This window comes from Poecilia reticulata, chromosome 16 (genome assembly GCF_904066995.2).
Source record: "Poecilia reticulata chromosome 16, P_reticulata-male-v2, whole genome shotgun sequence".
Lineage (NCBI taxonomy): Eukaryota > Metazoa > Chordata > Actinopteri > Cyprinodontiformes > Poeciliidae > Poecilia > Poecilia reticulata.
In genome coordinates this window covers 10,185,732-10,207,100 of record NC_088845.1, presented here as the reverse complement: position 1 = coordinate 10,207,100, position 21,369 = coordinate 10,185,732, and the positions used below count along the sequence as shown (strand labels likewise).

At 36.3% G+C, this 21,369-nt stretch overlaps 1 protein-coding gene across 1 annotated transcript in view; it reads left to right on the top strand.

Annotated features, from left to right (window-relative positions):
- Nucleotides 1-21,369, top strand: part of myom3 (myomesin 3) — a 57,993-nt gene that overhangs the window by 34,910 nt on the left and 1,714 nt on the right. Inside the window, exons 16-33 of the mRNA XM_008431077.2 lie at nt 342-516; nt 632-753; nt 1,399-1,586; nt 5,161-5,287; nt 10,780-10,961; nt 11,181-11,295; nt 11,778-11,934; nt 12,162-12,268; nt 12,465-12,509; nt 12,659-12,795; nt 15,173-15,317; nt 15,923-15,982; nt 16,846-16,913; nt 18,102-18,212; nt 18,452-18,539; nt 18,666-18,704; nt 18,900-19,005; nt 21,158-21,321. Of these exons, the coding sequence (XP_008429299.2) occupies nt 342-516; nt 632-753; nt 1,399-1,586; nt 5,161-5,287; nt 10,780-10,961; nt 11,181-11,295; nt 11,778-11,934; nt 12,162-12,268; nt 12,465-12,509; nt 12,659-12,795; nt 15,173-15,317; nt 15,923-15,982; nt 16,846-16,913; nt 18,102-18,212; nt 18,452-18,539; nt 18,666-18,704; nt 18,900-19,005; nt 21,158-21,321 (2,136 nt within the window). The remainder of the gene's footprint in view (nt 1-341; nt 517-631; nt 754-1,398; nt 1,587-5,160; nt 5,288-10,779; nt 10,962-11,180; nt 11,296-11,777; nt 11,935-12,161; nt 12,269-12,464; nt 12,510-12,658; nt 12,796-15,172; nt 15,318-15,922; nt 15,983-16,845; nt 16,914-18,101; nt 18,213-18,451; nt 18,540-18,665; nt 18,705-18,899; nt 19,006-21,157; nt 21,322-21,369) is intronic.

Here is a 21,369-nt window from a genome sequence, read left to right as displayed (position 1 = left end):
CTGTTTTTTTGTTGTTGTTGTTTTTTTTACATGCCCTATGTGTTGATAGCTATTTTAGGATTCTGAATTAAATCAGATTCAAATATCTGAAAATAGTTCAGGATGAGTTTGATATTTCCACTGTACAAAAATCTAAAACATAAACCCCACTCTGTATCTCTAATTTATTCATCCTCATTGGAAAACAAACGATGCAATAGACTTCAATTTACAATTTAATTTTTCTTTAGAAATTGTCATGGGTAAATTTCAATGAACTCGTTGAACGTATTGAATGTTCAATCAGTTCATAAATTACCTCCGTTTGTTTTGATGGATGAATCTCATTTGATTCCCTTTAGCTGTGCCGCCTCCACCTCACTCAGTCATGGCCATTAGAGACACAGACACCTCAGTTCTGCTGCAGTGGCAAGAACCAAAAGGCAAAGACGACATCCTGGGATATTATCTGTACTACAGCGAAGCAGGAAAACAGGAGTGGAAAACTGTCAACAACAAACCTTTAAAGACAACCAGGTAAAAAAATAAATAAAAAAAGATTGTCTGAATGCAATTAATAAATTGTTGTAATTATAACATACATTGCCATTGATCCTTATGAGTATGTGATCCAAACATGATGTGTCTTCAGGTTTATAGTTCACGGTCTGAAGACTTGGAAGGAATATGTGTTCAGGGTGAAATCTGTGAGTCGAGCAGGAAACAGCAAATATTCAGATGAGTCCCACCCCATCCTGGTCAAATCAGCTATTAGTAAGTTCAAGAAGAATTTTGTGATGTTGCAACAGTTCCTGAAATCTTAGCAGTATGTTTTAATATTTCATTTAAAGCATACACCCTAAATGTAACACAGAGTAAACACATTCAGCCAAAAAGAAGTGCTGAAAAAGGTTTGAGGCTCTTTTCATTGGCATTGAAGTCATTTAACTTAGACTCCGACCCATCTGACCCAATACTTATTTACAGTTCGCCTTTAAGCTTTCAGCAAACAAATATTAGAGAATGTAAAGAGGACCTTTTTCACTTTATATGCACTTTCAGAAACTACATTGTGCTTTGGCAGGTTGCATTACATTATAATGTTGACAGATTTGGTTCACTGCCATCAAAAATCCATCACAGTCTCTCCGGCTCTGAAATATCCTGGTGGATAATAGCATTAGTCCAGTTCTTTCCAAGAAATGAATTTTTATCAAAGAGAATATGAGCTGAATAATTCCTTTAATAAACCTGGCACAGATGCAATAGTTTGCAATTCTAGACAGAATCTCAAGCCTTCTATACGGAAATCTTAGCATTCATATGTTGTAAAAGCCACGTGCTAAGATACTTTCACCAATATCTTTCACCTCTAATTCTTTCGTTTGTTTGTTCGTTTTTTCCCTCTCTTTTCTGCAGATGTTCCCTCACCTCCCTCTGCTATTGCCCTGCTGCTGTGCACCGAATCAGAAATGGTTCTGGGCTGGAGGGCTCCTTCCTCTAACGGGGGAAGCTCTGTTCGCGGCTACTACCTGGACCAGAAGGAGAAGGGCATGGAGATCTGGAGGGAGGTCAACATAAAACCTGCCAAAGAGAAACAGCTCAAGGTTAGTTATACCTATGTTCTTGGATGAAGTTGGTGAATGGTTTTCTAATTACTATAAAACAAAAACAAAATTATTACAGAGATGACATTAAAAAAAACTCTCTTTAGCACCTTATATTAGCATTGAGCAAGATTAGCACAACATGAAACCTGTTACATTGACTAATACTGCACATCTCTCTGAATATACCATTACCATGGTGAAACAGTATAAAGAAAATAGTAGGTTTCAAAGTCCAAATAGACTTTCAAAAGGATTTTTAGTAACAACATTAAGTCTTTTGAATGGACGTCCTGAATAGTAAAGTTGTTTTTATCCACTTTTGCTTTTCTTGCAAATAATTGGCAATAATAGCAAACCGTCATTCATTCAATCTGTCTGCGTCACTAGGCAACCTGGCAGTGTCCATGGAGACTCCTAACAAAGTAAAATTGGTATAGTGCTTCACCAAGAATACAAGAGCTCCATAATTAGATATTTTATAAATGTGTGAGAGGCTGTTTTTATCTCCTGAGGAAAAAAGAAATCAAGGACAAAGCCAATTAGAATGAAAATGGCTATGCACAATAACTGACCCCTCATGTTGTGTCCTGCAGTTTTTAGGACTGCGTCGCGTTGTCAGACAAAACTCATTTCGGCACTTTCATAAGACGACAAGAAGCGCAAACTATTTCCAGCATGAGGTGTCATTTTAATCAAGATGCTGATTTCTTGGAATCAAATGAATCATTTAAACATAAATTGAGCCGCTAATTTTAATCAAAGCAGCTTTGCTTCCTGGGATTGGAGCTTTGCTCATGATTTAAAAGCCTTTAATTTTCTATACATCAAGAAGAAACCTACAGTCATGGTGAAAAAGAAAGTACCGGTACACTCTGTCTGTTTTAAAGCTTAAATGTAGACAGGACCCTGCAAAAAAATCACACTTATGCACAATCTCTCTTGGGAAGAAGGTGTTCTGGAAGCTTCTTGTTGTGGGAAAGTTATTCCTCAGCAGGAAAAGGGGAGCTTGTTAGAGTTGATGCAGAACATCCTTGAAGAAAGCTGGTTATTAGAGGATGAGAAAGGTCAGATATTGGTGCAGAGGTTCCTCATCTAGCAGGAAAATAACCCTAAACGTACAAAAAAGAGCTAGGAGTCTCAAGCTGAAACTCTTGATGGCTGGGTTCCTGCAGCAGTATGACTGTCTACTTCAACATGACTCAAATAATTAGCTCATTAGTTGAGCTCTTTAGAGGTTGACTGCCTGCCAGAAGGCAATTTGGCCATTTTATTCAGGTGTGGAGAAGTGAGGATTTAGTTAAAAATTGCAGGACACGGTCTTTTGAAGACTGAAGTTTGAAACCTTTAGTTTAGATCAAAGCATGTTAATGTATTAAAATAACTTTAAAGTTCATACATAACTCTATTCAAGAATCTGTGGACAGATATATGAAAATATATGTTTAGAGACTGTCAAATGTGACTGAGATTGAGCTATTTTGCAAAGAGGGTAAAAATATTAGATAGCTATATATCGAAAGACTTGCAGCATACTTTTAAGAATATAAATTGTTAAAAAAATAAACAACTATGTGTTCATTCTTTTACTCTTCACAATTATGCACTATTTTCTGTTGATCTACCACAAACAAGTCAAACAAAATACACTGAGGGTGGTTGTAACATAAAAACCTTAAGGAATACGAGTACCTTTGAAAGGCAGCCATTTATTCTTGATGAGGTTTTAAAATTTTAAGAATGACAAGATACTTTACAAAAAGGAGAGTAAAGTCTCAACATCCCTTGGCATGTAAAAAAAAACACTCCATTTTAAATTCTAGCGGCACACTTAAAAGTACAAGAAAAAAAATTACTCTAAATTTATTTACTTTAAAAAAACTCCAAAAGTAAAAGGCTTTCATACATAAAAGGATAGTTTGGGTGGAAACTATTTTATTACTAATCCGTCATTGTGTACTCCCTTTGTAAGTAACATTTGTTGAGGTTATTCTTTGATTTATTACTTGGGTCCATGGTTCAGTGGGTAATTTGCAAATGTTTTATTCTAGCCTTCAAGGCTTTATAAATGAAACTATTGATCAATTTTAGAAGTGGGGGTGGGGGCTGGGGAGGGGATCAACTTGCAAGTCTGTAACTGGATTGTTAATATTAGTGTTATTAAAAAAGTGGAATAATTTTAGTTGTCAGATATACGTATTGGTAACAAAGATTATTTCACCTGATCATTAGAGCAGCAGGTCAAATATTCAAACAGACAACTTTTCTTCCCAGAGAACAAAGGTTCATCTATCAGTCAGTCAAATGTAGCCTGATTGCCCCCTGGTGGCAGAAGTTTCATTTTAAAGACACTACCCATGCATTTCTCGTGCTGGACTGTACATCGGTCTGATTGATTTGTTTTAAATATATCATGCAGGAAAGGATTTGCACCTAATGAAGAAAGGTGCAGGTGTGACATAGCAGCTTTCAGATAGCAGCTGCTGCTGCTGTTATGAAAAAGCTCCCTTTGCTGTGGTCAATTAGTTCCTCAGAGATAGGCAGAGGCTGTGGAGGTTCGCAGCTGTTCGCCGAGGCGATAAGGGCCTTAGAGTCTAAGTGGCTGTGAATAGGCGGATCAATGTGCAGATCAATAGGCTTGAATCTCTTCTTCCCCCCGCCCCCGAGCGAAAAATGTCTCAGGAGCTCAGAAACATGTTTCAGCACCAGTAGAGCTAATAACTTGTAAATAGTCTTCTAAATTCCTGAATCAGACAGAGTGACGCTGTACAAGTGGAGAACGTTTCCCCGTGATTGGACTTTTGTATTCATGTCTCGTTAATACTGAGTAAAATTAGTTAAGTAAGATAGATGAGATTTTCATTGTAATTAAAAAAAAAAATTCTAATTTACAAAGCTGAATATAAAACACACAAAAACTACGAACGAGTAAATAATAAAGTGATTTGTTTTAAATGCATTGCATTTCTAAAGATAAATTCATAACAGCAAAGTAATAAAGGAAAAGTTTGAAGAAAAAGGAAGAGTTATAAAAGTCAGACCAAATTAAACAAATTGTTTAAAAGAAAAACGTTCCCACTGAGATAAGTTATGTACCTGCTATCTGGGAACAATGATATCCAGTGGGATAATGGGGAACAATCAGTTCTTTGAGATAAGATGGACCAAGGCCATTCAGGCCTCTAAACGTAATGAGGATTTTAAAATCCATTCTAAATCACAGAGACTCACGGCAAAGAGGCTAAGGTGAGAAGAATGTGATATTTCCTGGGTATACCAGTCATCACTCTGCCTGCAGCATTGGAGATCTACTGGGATAAAAAGGAGGCAATATTTTAACTCCAAGTAAAATTGTGGTGCAGTAAAGCTGAGATTTGACGAATGCATGGAGATTTTTCCAGTAGTCCACTAAGATGGAATGGCTTTAATTGTGTTAATATATCACTGATGGTAAACATTTAGCATGTTGTAACCATTTTTTTTAATTCTTGTAAAAATATATATGTATATATTTACATGCAATGTCACATGCATCAGCACATTTCAACACCTTATCAGCTTTGTTTGTCTGCAGGTATCAGACTTGAAATCTGGGCATTTCTACCAGTTCCGTGTCTTTGCTGCCAACGCGGCTGGCGTTGGGAAGCCGTCTGACGCCAGTGAAGCGTTTCTGTGCGAGAAGTGGACAATGCCAGAACCAGGTGAAAACTAAACTCTCATCAAATCCGTGCAAATGCATCTCTGCTTATCTGAATGCTTAACAGTTGCATCCAACAATTGCAGACCTTACAGCTATTATTACAGGATGAGTAAAAAAAATAAATAAAAATAAATAAATAAATAAATATTCCAGATATAAAATCAATTACCTGCAGTGAATTAAGAAAAAAATCTCATGTTTGCGGTGTTACCTAAAGATTTTATGTCTCTATATTGGTTAGTTGTGGCCAAAATCCTGTTTTTGTGTATTGCAAACTTCCCTGCCTCAGTTTTTATGGCTTCAGTTTGCATCAAGTCAGGGTTGGTACTGAATGACTAAAGGAATCAATGCAAAGTTCATGAAAGTCAATGACAATTTACTTAATCACTAAAACCTAATTTGCTTTGTGTTTTAGCCCAGCCAAAAATTACCTGCTTTTAGTGATTTTCTCATTAGCCCAGGGGAAAGATTATTGAAGACAGAGTAACTGATAGACATCACTGACAGCATGATTGAATTAAAAGAGTAGAGTGGTTGCTTTAAAAATGTAAATCCTTCTTCTGTTCTCAACACAAACGGCAAGGCTATTGCACCCATTTATTGAACTATCAAGGACCTCAAGCAGATAAGTTTACTCTGGTGAAGAAAGATCCAGATTGATCAAGAATGTCCAGAATGTGTCCTAAAGATGATTCAACTAAGCGGTCTGGGTCACCACCAGTGTAGAGTTTGCTGGAGACTGACAGCTGGCATGTGTGAGTTTTTCTGCATACACAGTTCTACAGAGACGTTCTGATTGAAAAAGAAGAGCAAAGAAGCCACTTCTCTGGAAGATGAACATCAAAGACAGACAGAAACTCTGCAGGAAATACCAGGGTTATACTGCAGAGCAATAGTTACCTTCTCTGGCTAAGTCCCTGTTTGGAATAAAAGCTAGAAGAAAAGTTGAACACTCCCATGAATGTGCCTGTATTCATGTTATTCTTTGCAAAAGACATATTATCAAACCAGCCAAAATGTGATTAGAGAAGCCACGACTGGTAGCAATTTGTGTTTGCTGTAGCAATGCTTTTGATAAGTAAATGAAACATCCTGCCCAAAGTTGCTTATGAAAGGTTTCAGTTATGTCATCACCCTTCAGGCTGCTGCTATCGTTCTGTTTCTATCGGACCGAATCGCACATAAATTACTGTGATGAAATCCTTATGGTTAAATTCAGACAATGATTTCCAGAACTTTGAATAAAAGTTTGGTAATCATTTATGGGAGTGTGGTCTCTTTGTTAGGGATCTGATTCTATGACCATCAACTTTACCCAATGATACAAAAATGATTTGGTGTTATTTATTTATTTTTTAAAGTACAGCACAATGTCACAATAAAATATGGTTAAGCAAGTGGCTCAAGATTAAAACACTTAAATTTCAAGTCTATATCCTAGAGTCTGATTCAATTCAGAACATCTAATTGTGTCATTATTTAAGCTGTGATCAACCAAGAACGGATTACTACTAATCATAATTTGGCTCAAATGCTGATGTCCTGCATGGTGACCTGTAAATATTGACACTTTGCATAAACCTGTTGTGTTTCTCAATAAAAACCTTAGGAAGATAGTAAATGTTTATTACCAAACATCAGTATAACGTAGAAAAAAGAAAAACTTAGAGAGGAACATTTCCTGTTAGCTACAATTTTAGACTCAACAGCTACAAACAGCTGGCCAACAAAGCTAGTTTTGGATTTCACAACTTGCACAAGCAAAAGTGATAACAAAAGGCCACAACTTATTGTTAAATTAAAGACAAACTCCACGGTTAAAAATCAGCCATTCCCATGTGATTCATTTACCTAAGAGCTTTGGGAATTTGAGCATCCGTCAATACTCTGCTGCCCTGCAGTTTCTACAATCTGTTTATCGACCCTAGCTGTGGAGGAGAGGGGAGATAGAAATAAACACCATCCATCACCTGCAGAACCCATTTCCACTTGCTGCCATTTTTACTTTTATTTAAGCTGCATCTCTAATAGTGTATGTAGTCATCTCACAGCAAAATAAACAGGGCAGTATGAAATACCAGGATAATAATATGCCGCCTGCCTATTGTACCATTAAGCACACAGTAATAGCCGAGGTCAGTGGTTAAATGAATAGTAAAGTGGTTGAAATAGCAGCCTTGAGTTAGAATTAGCTATTAACTATTTACCATGCGTGGTTCATGTTTGATTTGTTCTTGAATATCATTGCTGGTGGGAAATGTATAATGAGAAATAATCATTTAACTCTAACAGCACACTATTAAAAGGGTACATGTTTCATAAACATGCGCTGTAATTTCAAAATACTGTATAATTACCTGAACCACTCAACACAGAAGCAGAAAAACATAAATGATTCAACCTTTTCATAATCTTATAAAGTTCTATTGCTCACGTTTTTTTGTTGTTTTTTTTCTTGAACTCTGCCTACTTTTCTCCCATTTTCAATCACATCCTCTTACTTGAACATAACAACAGATCCTGTGAAAAAAAAAGAAAAAATAAAGTTGGGAAAGTAGAGACCAAAGAAAAAATATCAGGCTTTAAATGACATCTTCTGCAGATAAATTTTACCTGTAGCATGTCATCAAAGAATAGCAGCCAGAACCCAAGTGATTAAAATCCCTCAGTTTTTAATTGGCTGTTTATATCTAAATGCTTAGCTGATAATAATGATCAGAAGCTTTACTTCAGGCTTCCTGCATCTTTAAATCTGTTCCTGGCAAGTCTTTGGAAGGTGCTTATTTCAGTCTCCTGCGTGACCTTGGTCCTTGGGTCATGATCTGTATCTTGTGACTGTAGGCGAGGATTGGAACATAAGTCTGATCGATAAATCAAAAGCTTCCCTTTAGGCTCAGTTCTCTCTTCACCAAAACAGATCAGAGCAGAGCCCACATTACTGCAGATGAGGCCCTAATCTGTCAATCCAGGTCTTGCTCCATCCTACTGATGATCAGAACACCAAGATACTTTAACTCCTCTGCTACAAGCAAAGGTAGGGAGGGAAACCAATGTGTGAGTTTACTTTATTTGAAGGGGGGTGAATAAGACTGTCATGACACTGTCATAAACATGACATAACACCTGTCATGAACATGAATAAGCCTTCATGAATATTTATGACGGTTGTCATAAAGCGTAATTCGGTAAATTATGACACCTTTAATACAAAGTTGACATTATTCAAAATGTCACAACTTGACATTAACCAAGAAATCATTACTGTTTAAACTTTACCTTTAATAACATAAAGTTACCTATTTTTTAAAGTGCAATCAGTAATACTTTTATAACAAATTTGCATCAGTAATGATTTCTTGGTTAATATCAAGTTGTCATAACAAAGACATTTTGAATAATGTCCACTTTGTATTAAAAGTGTCTTAATTTACCGAATGACGCTTTATGACAACAGTCATAAATATTCATGAAGGCTTATTCATGTTCATGACATGTGTTTATGAAAGTGTCATAACAGTCTTATTCACCCCCCTTTCAAATAAAGTGTTACCGATTTTGGTTACCTTTGACATTAATTGCATTGTTATAGCCTCATTTGTAAAAAGCTTTGAGTAAAAACATCTATGAATGGACATAATTTGATGTTAAACATGATTCAGTTACTTTTAGCTTGAAAAATACCCAAGCTAAATGTTAGAATTAACCATTTAACTTTTACCCTTCTGAGGTTTCTAGATCACAAACATGGTTGATAGTGTGCAACAGACATAAGACTAATGTTGTCAAAGACTCTTACACCAGTAAATTAGTAAAGCAAGCAAATAGAAAATATCAGGATCTATGGCTGCTTTGATAACCCTGGACATCGAGTTCAGGAGCCCATTTTGTACCTAAATTATTCAAATGAAAAACATTTCTCAGATAATGATCAGATTCTAGACAGAAAAATAACAAAAACAGATATAATCTGTAGAAAACCCTGGAATTTTTTTCAGATTGCACAGAGAACAAATTAAACCAGAAAATGACGACTGATGAAGTGTTGGAAAGGGAAGGATCTTCTTAAAGAGACAGAGACCAATTTCAAGGCTTCAGATGCAAAGTCAAAAGCCATTTACGTTATTTTTATAACAACTACACCAACTTGAGAACCAACTTGACAGTGCTGTAAAATAGCTCTATGTTCTTGGAAGATACATAATACCCTCCCCTGTTTAAACAAAGTATAGATCTCTGCTCCTGTCAGATATACATACAGATTTTGGACAATTTCATTTTCACCGTAAGAACTGTGAGACAAAAACAATCATAGAGTTGAAATTTCTTTATTATCTTAAAATTATTACTGTTTATAGCATTACCAAACAGCATTTTCTGTGGATTGCCTAAATAATTCAGACCCTTGCTTTCAGTCAGAGGTTTCCAAGGAGGAGTAATGTTTCCAAACCCATATAGTTGGTTTTGCAGTACCTTCAACTGTGGTAAAGCAGAGAATCTTTGTTGTTTGAAGAACTTTTAGTAAAAGGGCAGGCAAACAGGGTAGAGGAAAAGGTCCCAAAGCCCAGTTCCTTATTTCTGAACTCTGATGGTCCAATTTAATCCAAAGACCAAATCAAAGTCCAGAATGTAGAAATCACTACTTGGCAGGAGAGCAGAGTTCAATCACAAAAATGATGCAATAATTAAAAAAAAAAAAATCCAATTCACTATCTCCGACAGGGGAAAGGCAGAGGAAGGGTCAACAAAACAGTCCAGGGCAGAATCGCAGATATTGGGGTAATTGCTTGAACTTGTGCTGGAAAGCTGAGACAGGGCTGCAGCCGATTTGGCAGAGGGCAGCAGGAAACAGGTCAGTTTTATAAGCAGCAGGACAGAAGCAGACAATCAGGCAATTACAGGGAGAGTAATTGATGCATTCAGGACTATCTGGGAAAACACATATCGGCTGCAACCGTTACATCTTTAATCTGGATTTTTTTAAAAGATGAAGTTTGAAAGCAGTAGACACAGCTCTTGTTTCTCCTTAACAGATCTCAATAGGCTCGCAATAGGACCCGGTTTCCTATTGCAAACATAACTAGATATGACAAATCTTGGGATCTGAGGAGATTGTGTTGACTATATTTATATATAAAATTACACATTTTTGTTATACTTATTATTAATATATCTTTAGAAGTATGTGGCAAGTGAGTGGAGAAGACATTTGCCTTGCTCAGTCCTGTATTTTGTATCATTAATATAAGAAATGGAGACAGGCTCGGTAAAATGAGCAGCTCATTAATCTTGGCAAATGGGCTTTTCCTCTATAACATCAATAATTTAAAAGTGGCTAAAAATCAATCTGCAAATTGACTACCACGTGCAGCATTAAAGTCAATCTGGGTAGATTGGGAATCTGTGACCTTATTTTCAACTTGACTCATATTCTCAATTTATTTGTGGCTTGCAGACGTTTCCTGTGTGTCGCTCATCCAGTTCTCTGGTCCTCAGGTTGCCCGTATGACCTGGAGCTCAGGGAGGTGAGAGACGACTCCCTGGTGCTCCGATGGGCGTCTCCGCTCTACGAGGGTCAAAGTCCGGTCAGCGGCTACATGCTGGAAATGAGCCAGGGAAACCAGTCAGACAACTGGACGATTCTGACTGCCAAGCCTGTTTCTGAAACTCATTACAAGGTGAAAGGCGCAAAAGAACAAAACATGTTTACCAAAGGCGCCTGGATCAGATTTAACTTCAAAGTATATTAAACAGAATATTATTGTATGTATGTTATTATTGCATAACCCAATCGGAAGAAACTGCTCATATCTTTGTCTGCAGCGTCAAGGTTTAAATCATTAATTGAGTTGTGTCAGTGAGTTGTAAACAATGACTTTGCTTCCTGTGGCATCAAGGTGACAGGTCTGCAGACAGGTCACACCTACTGCTTCCGTGTGTCGGCTGTTAATAATGCAGGTGTTGGTCGTGCTTCCCTGTCCTCTGAGCCGGTCACAGTTCAGACCCAACCAGGTCAGTTTACTGGACTGATATTAGAATAGAACTTTCTATAAACTTGTGCTGTCATTGGTTTATTAGCCTAATCAGGCCAAATTTGTCTATGGTTAAGAATACGGACTAGGATCTTGAGTAGCAGGTGTTATTTGCCTGTTAAATAAAATCAATGATTAGATTGCCATAATTTAAAGCTAAATTTAGCTCTCCAGAAGACAGAGGACAAGCACATTTCCCTAAAATGTTACATTTTTCTGTTAAGCAACAAACAGGCCTTTTATAGAAACTTGCCAGATGCATTTTATGATGATTTTTTTTGGCAACTAGAAATGTTTTTAAAAAAGATGAAAAAAGGAGAAAGTGTAAAGAGTTTACACTTTATAGCAGGATTATGTCTTTAAGAAAATTGACGTTCTTCAGAACATTTTCTAAAAACTTGTTAGGCTTTGATACACTAACCAGCCCATGCCTAGTCATCACAGCTGTTTTGAATTTTTCAGGAACCAAAGAGATTAAGATCGGTGTGGATGATGATGGGTTTATATTTTTGGGCTACGAGGCTGTTGAGATGAACGACGATAGCGAGTTTATCTGGAGCAAAAATTACACAGAACCCATCGATTCTCAGAGAACGAAAGCAGAAACCACAGAGAACAGGTAAAATTACAACAAGCAGCTTGTTCTGTTTTTGTTTTGAGTTAGGTTCCGTTCAGTTACTGCTTAGTAAATCATGACACATTAGTTATATTTTTTAGCTTTAGCTTTTATTTTTCTGGTACAAAGTCTGACAGTAGACGGAGTCTACAGCAGACCTTGCTACAGACTCCAGAACACAAATCTGAGTCTACTTAATTTGTCTTTTTACTTTATTATTTGTCTATCAGGTCAGTTCTCACTTTCAAAGACCCATCTGAGGAAGATCTGGGTCTGTACACTGTGGAGATGAGTGACAGTCCTCAGCTCTCATCCAGCTATGAGTTTACAGCTGAAGGTACTTCTTGGACACCAGTAACCAGAGTCTTGATTTTTATAGGAATTAATTATCATTTCTTCTCTGACATTCTCAGACATTGCCATTATCTCTACAATATCACCAGACACACACTTCACTATTCTGTTTCGTGTTTCTTTTAAAGGTAATCAAACCTTCTACTTCTATATTTTCTTTTGTCTTCTTTTATTTTTAGACCTCGAACGTCTCAAAGATCTCAGCTGGCAGGTCAGAAACCCATGTACGTTTCATCACTGAGGTGCAGAGGTGCTGAAGATCCACACCTCAATAATCTCTTATCCTGCGATATATTATTTAAAGTATGCAGGTTTAATGCTGTTTTATAAGTTTTATGATCTGACCTGATCTGTCTTTGATTTCACTCTGCAGTGATTGCACTGAAGTCAACTTGGCAAGTGGAGGTGTCTGAGAAAGGCGGCGTGCGCCTTTGGCTTCAAACCGAGAGTCTGAGTAACTCTGCTGAACTCCGTCTTGTTTTTAACGACCGGGAAATCTCCACCTCTCCGGTAGGTTTCCTCCGTTGACAGATATCTTATCAGATGACAAGCTGCAAGTGCTTTGTTTGGATTGTTGGATCTAATGGTTCCTGTGAGCTGACATATTCACAAAGAGCTTAAGGTTACTTTGCGTCTTTGCCAATTTATGCCCTTTGTTTCTACCTAAATGTTGCATCCATTTTGTGCCCATAAACAAGTCACTTTGTACTTATGTTCTGAAAAAAATATGTATTACATATTATTCCTATTCAATTTTTTCAGTCAACACTTGAAAAATGTGGGTCTCTGATCACAGCAAAACAACTCTGTGATCTCCTTCTAGTCGATATTATTTATGGGAGTCAGAGAAACATTATGGAAAATCACTTCAAATAGATATTTGTGAAGCCATGTAAGAAGGAATATCGCGAAGGCATGACAATGGCAAATGGCCACGTGAGGAAAAGCTGATTTAAATATTCTGTTGTTTTTTTTTTATCTTCCTCTAACATTTGAATGTTTGCATTACTAATAAAACAATATGAAGTATTCAGGATTTAAAGTCAGGGACTCAGAAGAACATTTTAGTCCAGAATGTCCACGTTGTCACTAATATTGGTTTCTAAATAACAATGTTATTGTAAAAAAAAAACACAAAAAAAAAACCATTTCAATTACAGGAGCCTATGATCGGATTTAAGTGTTATCTACTCTGTCTTTAAGTTTTAAACACAGGGAAAGTCACACACAAGCTTGAGTTTTTCTGGTTTCTGTATTATCAATGAGTTTATGTGTGCATCTGTCTTCCTAACAAGTCAGCATGAGCCCAAAACAGCAATTAGTGCTCTAATAAACATCCTGCAAGGCAGGAAGTAGATGCTGTCAGCAAAGATGAAGAGCAGGTGAGTACGGCAGCAGAGAGGTCTGGAAGCTCAGTTAATTTAATTAAGTGAGGAAGATGAGCAGACCGCCTGAGGTGAAGATGGAGATAGCACTCGCATCTGAAAAAAACATGTCACACTTGGTTAGTTGCTAGACAGAGACTCAAACAGGCAAAATTGCTGATTTTTCTTTTTTTTTTATTTTATTTGGTAAATCAATAAATACAGAAGGAGATAAGGCAATAACTAATGTTTTAAGAATAAAATTGCTTATTTTTGTCCTTCCTAAACAGGTGTCCCTCTACCTTGATTATTGTTTTTTGTACACTGTGTAAAACCTTGAATCATGTCACAGTCCTTATATTTGAACATAAAATGTGTAAATGAATCTGAGTCGTTCTAACAACAGACAATTTTAGAGAAAAATATTCTTCTTTATCTTAGTTATCATCGTTATAGTCAGGGACAGACACTGAATGCTTGAGTGACATTAACTTTTTTTGGTGTTTCACAAAAATAATAATCACTTACTTTTGCCATGTAAATCTAAACAACCTAAAAATGATTTGATATTCCTACTAAGCAGCTTACAGTTCAACATCTATGCCTTAAAACTGAGTTAATTTCCCAAGCAACTTGTATGTCAATTCTCTTTTCTCTTTAAGAAATTATGGGCTAGCTTAAAACTTTTGCACAGAGATGTAAATGTCTGACATAACCTCACATGGGTCTGAGAGTTCCAGTCCCAAAAGTTACTGATCCCACCCTGTTACAAACTAATGATATTTAGAAGAAAGATAGATGGTTTCACCTGGTGTTTTTAAAAAAGAAAAATAATCCAGATATCCAAAGCCAGCAGCAGTGTAATCGTCAGTGAACATCAGCTGAATGTAAACATATGTAGCGTATGTGTACGTTATGACAACAAGCTGAAACTAATCATCGCCGCTGTTCTGTCCGTGTTGTTGAACGGCGTTCTGAGGCGGCCGCTGAGAGAACACTGAACACAACCCCGAATGTTTATTGTGTCTCTTGGTTGTGACTGCTTTACATTCAGTGACTTCCATTTTGTTCCATTATTTCCCAATATGAGGGCTCCGTCTGAACAGTACTGATTATACATTATTTCTAAATGATCACAGCTGAGGTTTGCAAATGCAGAAGCCATTTAACTGATTAGGGCCCTTGGGCTTGTCATACATCACAGATCACTCCCATCAACTGAGGCCTATCAACATGCAAGGCATACACTTAACTTGATGAACATAAAAGCAATGAAAATGAGCTCGAGGTCTGTTCCCTCTGTGTCGCTGCTTGTTAGTGTGCTTGCATTTTTTAGAGAACAGAAATATTTTATCACCAGAGCGCAGATGTTACTCCAGACCCTTTGCACTCCGATTCATGATGCATTCTCTTTGTGCAAGGAGCCATCTTTACAGAGGATACCAAACCGCTCGGGGGGGCGAGCTGCCTTATTATGAGCCGATGAACGTTGCCTGCAGTGACATTTGTTTGTTTTTCTGCAGCGCCGTAAGATAAACTTTGACAAGGCCAAAGGTCTGGTGGAGATACTGTTTGATCAGCTCTCTCAGGAGGACGAAGGCTCGTACACCGCTCAGCTGAGGGACGGCCGCGCCAAGAACCAATGCACTTTGGTCTTTGTGGATCAAAGTGAGTCATAAATTTGCCCAAACACAGAGTTAGTCATTTTGCCTGCATTATGTTTCACTGGGAAATACCAGCTCTGATTAATTGCAGCATTAAAAAAGGGAATGAAATTGAAAAAACTGCACAGAAAAAAACCTTGTTGAATTTAAAAGATTCTACTCTTAGATAAAAATGAACAGATCTGCAAAATCAGAAAATATTTTAAACAGATGTATTTCTGTATATACTTTCTGTTTTAATTTGACCTCTGCTTGCTTTTAGAGTTTGTTGCAACAGTAGTCCTACTCCTCTAACTTAAAGTTTCTCACATTCCAACAGCAACTTTTTAAAAATGTATTTCATTGGGATTTTTTGTGATAAACCAGTACAAAGGAGTGCAGGATTTTGAAGTAGATCAAATATTTTACAAATAAAAATCTGAAATGTGTTTCATGCAAAGGCATTTACCAAATTTTTACTGGATGCAAATATTTTTTCTTCAGCTTCACTGAGTTAGTCTGTTACTTAAAATGAAAAAAAAAAAACGTTTATGAATATGATGGTAATAAGACCATTGAGCATGTGCACCTTAGCACAGTTTTACAGTCTGCTCTGTTGTATCTTATTAGAGTTTCGTGAGATACTGGCCCTGGCTGACTGGAATCGAAGGGACATTCAGAGAAAGACTGGTAAGACATCCTTAGAAAGCAAAACTGACAGTAAATTAATAAATATTGATCATTCCTTACTTAGGGATGATTACACATTGCTTGAATGAACAGTGAAGATTTCTTTTGTTGTCTTATGTATAGTTGGATTGTTATATATATATATATATATATATATATATATATATATATATATATATATATATATATATATATATATATATATATATATATATATATATACTGCTTAAAAAAATAAAGGGAACACTTAAACACTTAAGTGAACACTTAAGTGTTCCCTTTATTTTTTTGAGCAGTATATATTTTGTCCCATGTAAATATTATAGAAACCTGGATGTCAAAACACATTTTAACAAGAAGAGGGAACATTAATAAAAGAGAAAGTGAATGTGTTAGACTTAGTCAAAAGGTAAATATTCATGTGTTGTTCCTGGAATAAAAGATTTAGAGTTCTGAAATCTGTGCTTCTGAACTATTGGTTTTTATCAACAGTTTCATCTCCATTTGTTGTGTATGCACAGAGGACAGTGTCCTAGTGGACACTTGTGCAAGAATCTCACTCAATTCTTTTTATTTTTTTTACTATTATAAATCCAAGTTAGACTCAAAGTGTACAGATGCTCTTTTTGTTCAGTACAGCTAGAATACTTCCATGCAAAAGAGAAATAAAACCGAAGAATGATTTTTTTTTTTTTTTTTTTGCATTGATTTAAAAAGTGATGGCATGGATAATTTTGTGTTTCTCTTTTTGCTCTTAGTGCTTTGATAGATCATTCTAGTATAATTTAACTTAGCTATTATAAATGTGTGTTTTTATATGTTGTTTATTGTGGCTCAAAATAATTTGTTCCTTTTCTTCCAAGGACCTTATTTCCAGGAATTTTTGACATGGAGTGTGAATAAGGATTGTGAATTAATTATACAATGCAAGGTACTTTCGTATCTCGTGTGTGAAAATTCCTGATGGTAGTGAGACAGATCATTCATTGTAATAGTGAAAATTCAGCTATTTTAGTACAAAGACCAATGGCAATTAGAAATGATTCTGTATTTTATTAATTGTTTAGAATATTCCAGGCAAGTTAGTCTATTATTCTCACTCTTTGAATAATGTCTGATCTTGAAACATTGTATTTTTTTTAAAAGATGAAGAAAAACAGCAGCATATTTTTACTAAAGATCAGAACAAAATTCCTCTGTTTTTGAATACCCTAATGAAAAAAACATCCACCAAGTCAAGATTAAGTTCATGATCCGAATAAAAGAAAAGTAGCTTAAAATGTAGAAGTCTCTTTGTTGTTACACTTGTTGCTACCAAGTGAATCACCAGCAGTTCATAGCTATAGGGCAGAGTTAGTTCTGCACATGGTACCGGGTTGGTTTAAAAATCTTTTTACCTTAGTAAATGAGAAAATCTTTGCATTATTTTAAAAAAAGAAAAGGAAGCAAAAACAGAAGAAATTCGAAAAACACAAATGCTCTTTTTCACAGCACTTTAAACAGCATTTTATAGAGTTTCTTTAGGGTGTTAAGAATTTTGACCGAAGTAACTCTGTAAGAGAAGAAAAACAGGTTGCAGTTGTAATGATGCAGCAAAATCCTTTCTACAAACTTAATATTTAATTACATAAAAAGGGATTCAACAGAACAAAAGGACAATCTAAAGCCTTAGAACCATCAGAAAGCAAATATAATGACAAAACAGAAAGTCAACTGGCGTTTAGGCTCTGTGAGGTGACATATGGTGGAAACTTTTATTTCCGGTTAATATCTTCTGACTTTATTTAGCTGATGGTGATATTATGTTATGTTTATATTTTAATGTTTATTCATTGTCACCATATGAACCTGTTTGAGCTCCTAGAGAAATTGTTTTCTGCAGCTGCAAGGGAGCCAGACTGTCTCTTGTGTTTCTGGTTCTTTGTCCTCGGTATAAAAACGATCTGTTGACGCTGTCTGGCAGGGCTTTTACTGACCTGTTCATCACGAGTGTCAGATTTTGTAGGCTTTAATATCATGCATGCGGTGTTAATAAACCTGACAGAGTGATTTTCATTTAACGATGCTCGGATACCTTTTTTTCACCCCCATAACATGATTGGTATCTCCTCCTTAACAGGTGACAAACACGAATAAGGACACGTCTTTCAAGTGGTTTAAGGATGGTCTGGAAATTAAAGACCTTTCTTATGATCAGACAACTGGGATTATCTCGCTCTCAATCTCACAGGTAATGGAAAAATATTAATCTCGCCCGTCTCTCTGTGTTAGAAATTACATTCATAAACTGCAGCTGACACAGAGAAGCAACATAATAGTGACTCACAGTTGATAATTAAAGGATGAAGTCTTTAACTTTAAAACTGTGTCAGTTTTAAAGTTAGCTTGAGCTGAAGTTAAATATGACATTAATCATTTTGGTTTTCTACAAATATATTAAATTATGGATTTCAAATGGACTTCCTTTAGGTGACGAAGAAAGAGGCCGGTTCATACAGAGCTGTGGTGTCAGACAGCCGAGGAGAGGATGTCAGCACCTTGGAGTTACTAGACAACGGTTCGACGAAACCTCATTACGCAAACACGCTTCTTCCATCCGTAGTGGAAATGAAGCAATTAGAATTATAAGTAATCAAGTTCTGGCACAACAAGCTCTCTGAAGATGTATTTTGCTTGTTTACAGAGTACGACAAGCTTCTCCAGCAGCTGAGTGAACAATGCGGTGAGTTGCACACGTTTGATATGAAGTGTCCTGTGTTATTACACAGGCATGCCATTTTAATTAACCATGCTATATTCACTCTGCTCCCTCCATTACGTTTATTATGCAAGACAAAAAGCTCTTTTTTCAACCTCACAAATCAAAACACACACCAACATGTACCAATAAGTAAGTAATCAAGAGTTCTGACCGCAGCATTGTCAGCTGGCCCGCTGCGGATTGAGAGCACTGCCGAAGGTTTCAAGATCTACTCCAGCCTCCGATACTACATTAGCTTCCTGAAGACAAGCTGGTACTTCAAGTAAGTCTGAGTACAGAGCATCTTTCTGACCAACATCCTGTGAAAAGCCAATTCTTGGATTCCATCATTTTGTATTTCCGTCCTGTGAAGAGTGTTTTCCAGGTCTGGATTAGTACAATTCTAATCAGAGATTTTTTTTGTCAAACATTTATCACAAACATGAACATCGGGTTAAGTTAGATAATTTATCTGAACCACTGTTTTCCAGGTAGAAGTGATTATACAATGTATCATTTCAGCAAATTGAATTTGAGAATTTTCTTCTATTTTGCAAGGATCAAAATTATACATACCATTTCGAGTACAGCAGGTAAAATTTACTTTGAGCACACATTCTCGATTTAAATATTTCTAATGGTTCAAATGATGTAATATAATTCAATAATAATTCACACATACAATGAAACATGTTCATTTTGCAAGCTGGACCTCATTCACATTTATTTTGAAAAGGCCACCATGTTACGGAACAAAATCAGACTCAAGGTGATCAGAAATTGTAAACTGCTGGAATGCCAGTTTCACTGTTCGCAGTGAAATGAGTTTTACATAATGTAATCATGACCTGAGAGGCTGCGAATGAAGAAAGACCCTGCTCCAAAAACCGCCACCTTCAGTCAAAACAAATATTTTGAGTCATTCTATAAAAATGTTTTCTGGTCAGGTAAGGTAATCACTGAGCTGTGATAATGAAAAGAAGTATGTAGAGGAGTCAAGATGAGATTTTAAGAAAACCGTATGGTCATATACGCTCAGTAAAGTTTTTATCCATTTTAGCAATGTCTTTAACTTTTAAAATTCCTTTTACATTTGACCCACTAATTTTATAAAACATATACTCAAATTTATGCCATACACACACATCAATATGAAACACCAGGTTCACCAGGCTCATAAAATTACTTTTCAAGGAAAGGTTCAGTTATATGTAATTTTTTTCCTAATTTTTACAATTATGATTACAGTTTTTTAAGCAAAATGAAAGAAAAGGACCTCTTAGATTAGTTTAGTTTCAGAACTTGGTTTCCACTCAGTTTTGGTTTATTGGCAGGTTAAAAATTGTTTCTTAAAGGGGCGGTAGCACCACCTGCTGGAAGACTGTAGGAGGTTAAACACTCATGGATTAAATTTGAGTTTTTCATTTACCGAAGCTTCAAAAATCATTGTTGTTAAAAATATATCGCATTTCGGCATCTAGATGAAATTTGGGTTACTCTAAATGTGGCATGTGTGAGACGAGCTACTCTGAGTATGTTTTTAGAAATACTCATGCAAGTGTCTTGTCGATGTCAGAGATCAGAGAAGAATCCGAAGACTGTTTTAAGATGGTACAAAGGCAGCACTGACTCAAATAGCAGAATGCCATTTCTGAATGCAGAACATTTTAACGCAGGAACTAATTGGGCTGCAGCAGCAGCAGAAGTGAATGTCAGTCCTGTCACATAGGATCATTAAGCTTAGGCTACAGTTTGCAAAGATTTACTGAAGTTGAACATTATGCATATTTTTGAAACATTGTCTGGTGAAAAGAGTCTTCTTTTCACCTGTGAAGTGCAGATTGTGATGCCAGAATTTGGCATAAAAACATATGAATGCATAGATATGTCCTGCAAACAAACAGAATAGATCTGGTCCTGCCTTTAAAAACCAAGCATGCAGGACATAACAGTGTAACTGTGCAACATTCTGGAAACATTTTCTTGGCACATTTTGAGCTTTTCTTGTACCAATTGAGAGTCCAACACCATGTTGACCTTGTTCATGCCTTTGTAACCACAGAGTAATATTCTGTTGTCTTCATGCACTCTTGTGAAGTTTGAATCATCTAAACTGGTTCTCAATTTAATACAGATCTCAGTCTAATAGGCCATCTTTGGATTTGGTGGAATAGGAAATTCACATCATTCATGTGCAGCTGAAAAATCTGCAGTAACTGTGTGATCGCATCATGTCATGCTGGACCAAAATCTATAATACCTTGATACACCTTGTTGAATGTATGTTATAAATAATTAGGCCATTCTGGAAGTAAAAGAGGCTCTAAATTGGTATTAGCAAAATGTAACTAATAAAGTGCCTGATTAGATTAAATTGTATATTGTAGCAATAGTGTATATAAACAGTAGATTTGTGCTTCATCCTGTGCTTTTAGGGGGAGGAAAATTGATCAAGAGACCAGGACAAAGCCAGGTAGCAGTATGCAGAAAGTCTGGATGGAAATCTTAAACCCAACAGAGAATGACAAAGGTGAATACATGTTGGAGATGTTTGATGGCAAAGAGACACACAAACGGCTCTATGAACTGTCCGCAGAAGGTAAGGCGCTGGTTTAAAACAAAATTCTATACAAATAAGATAATCTAA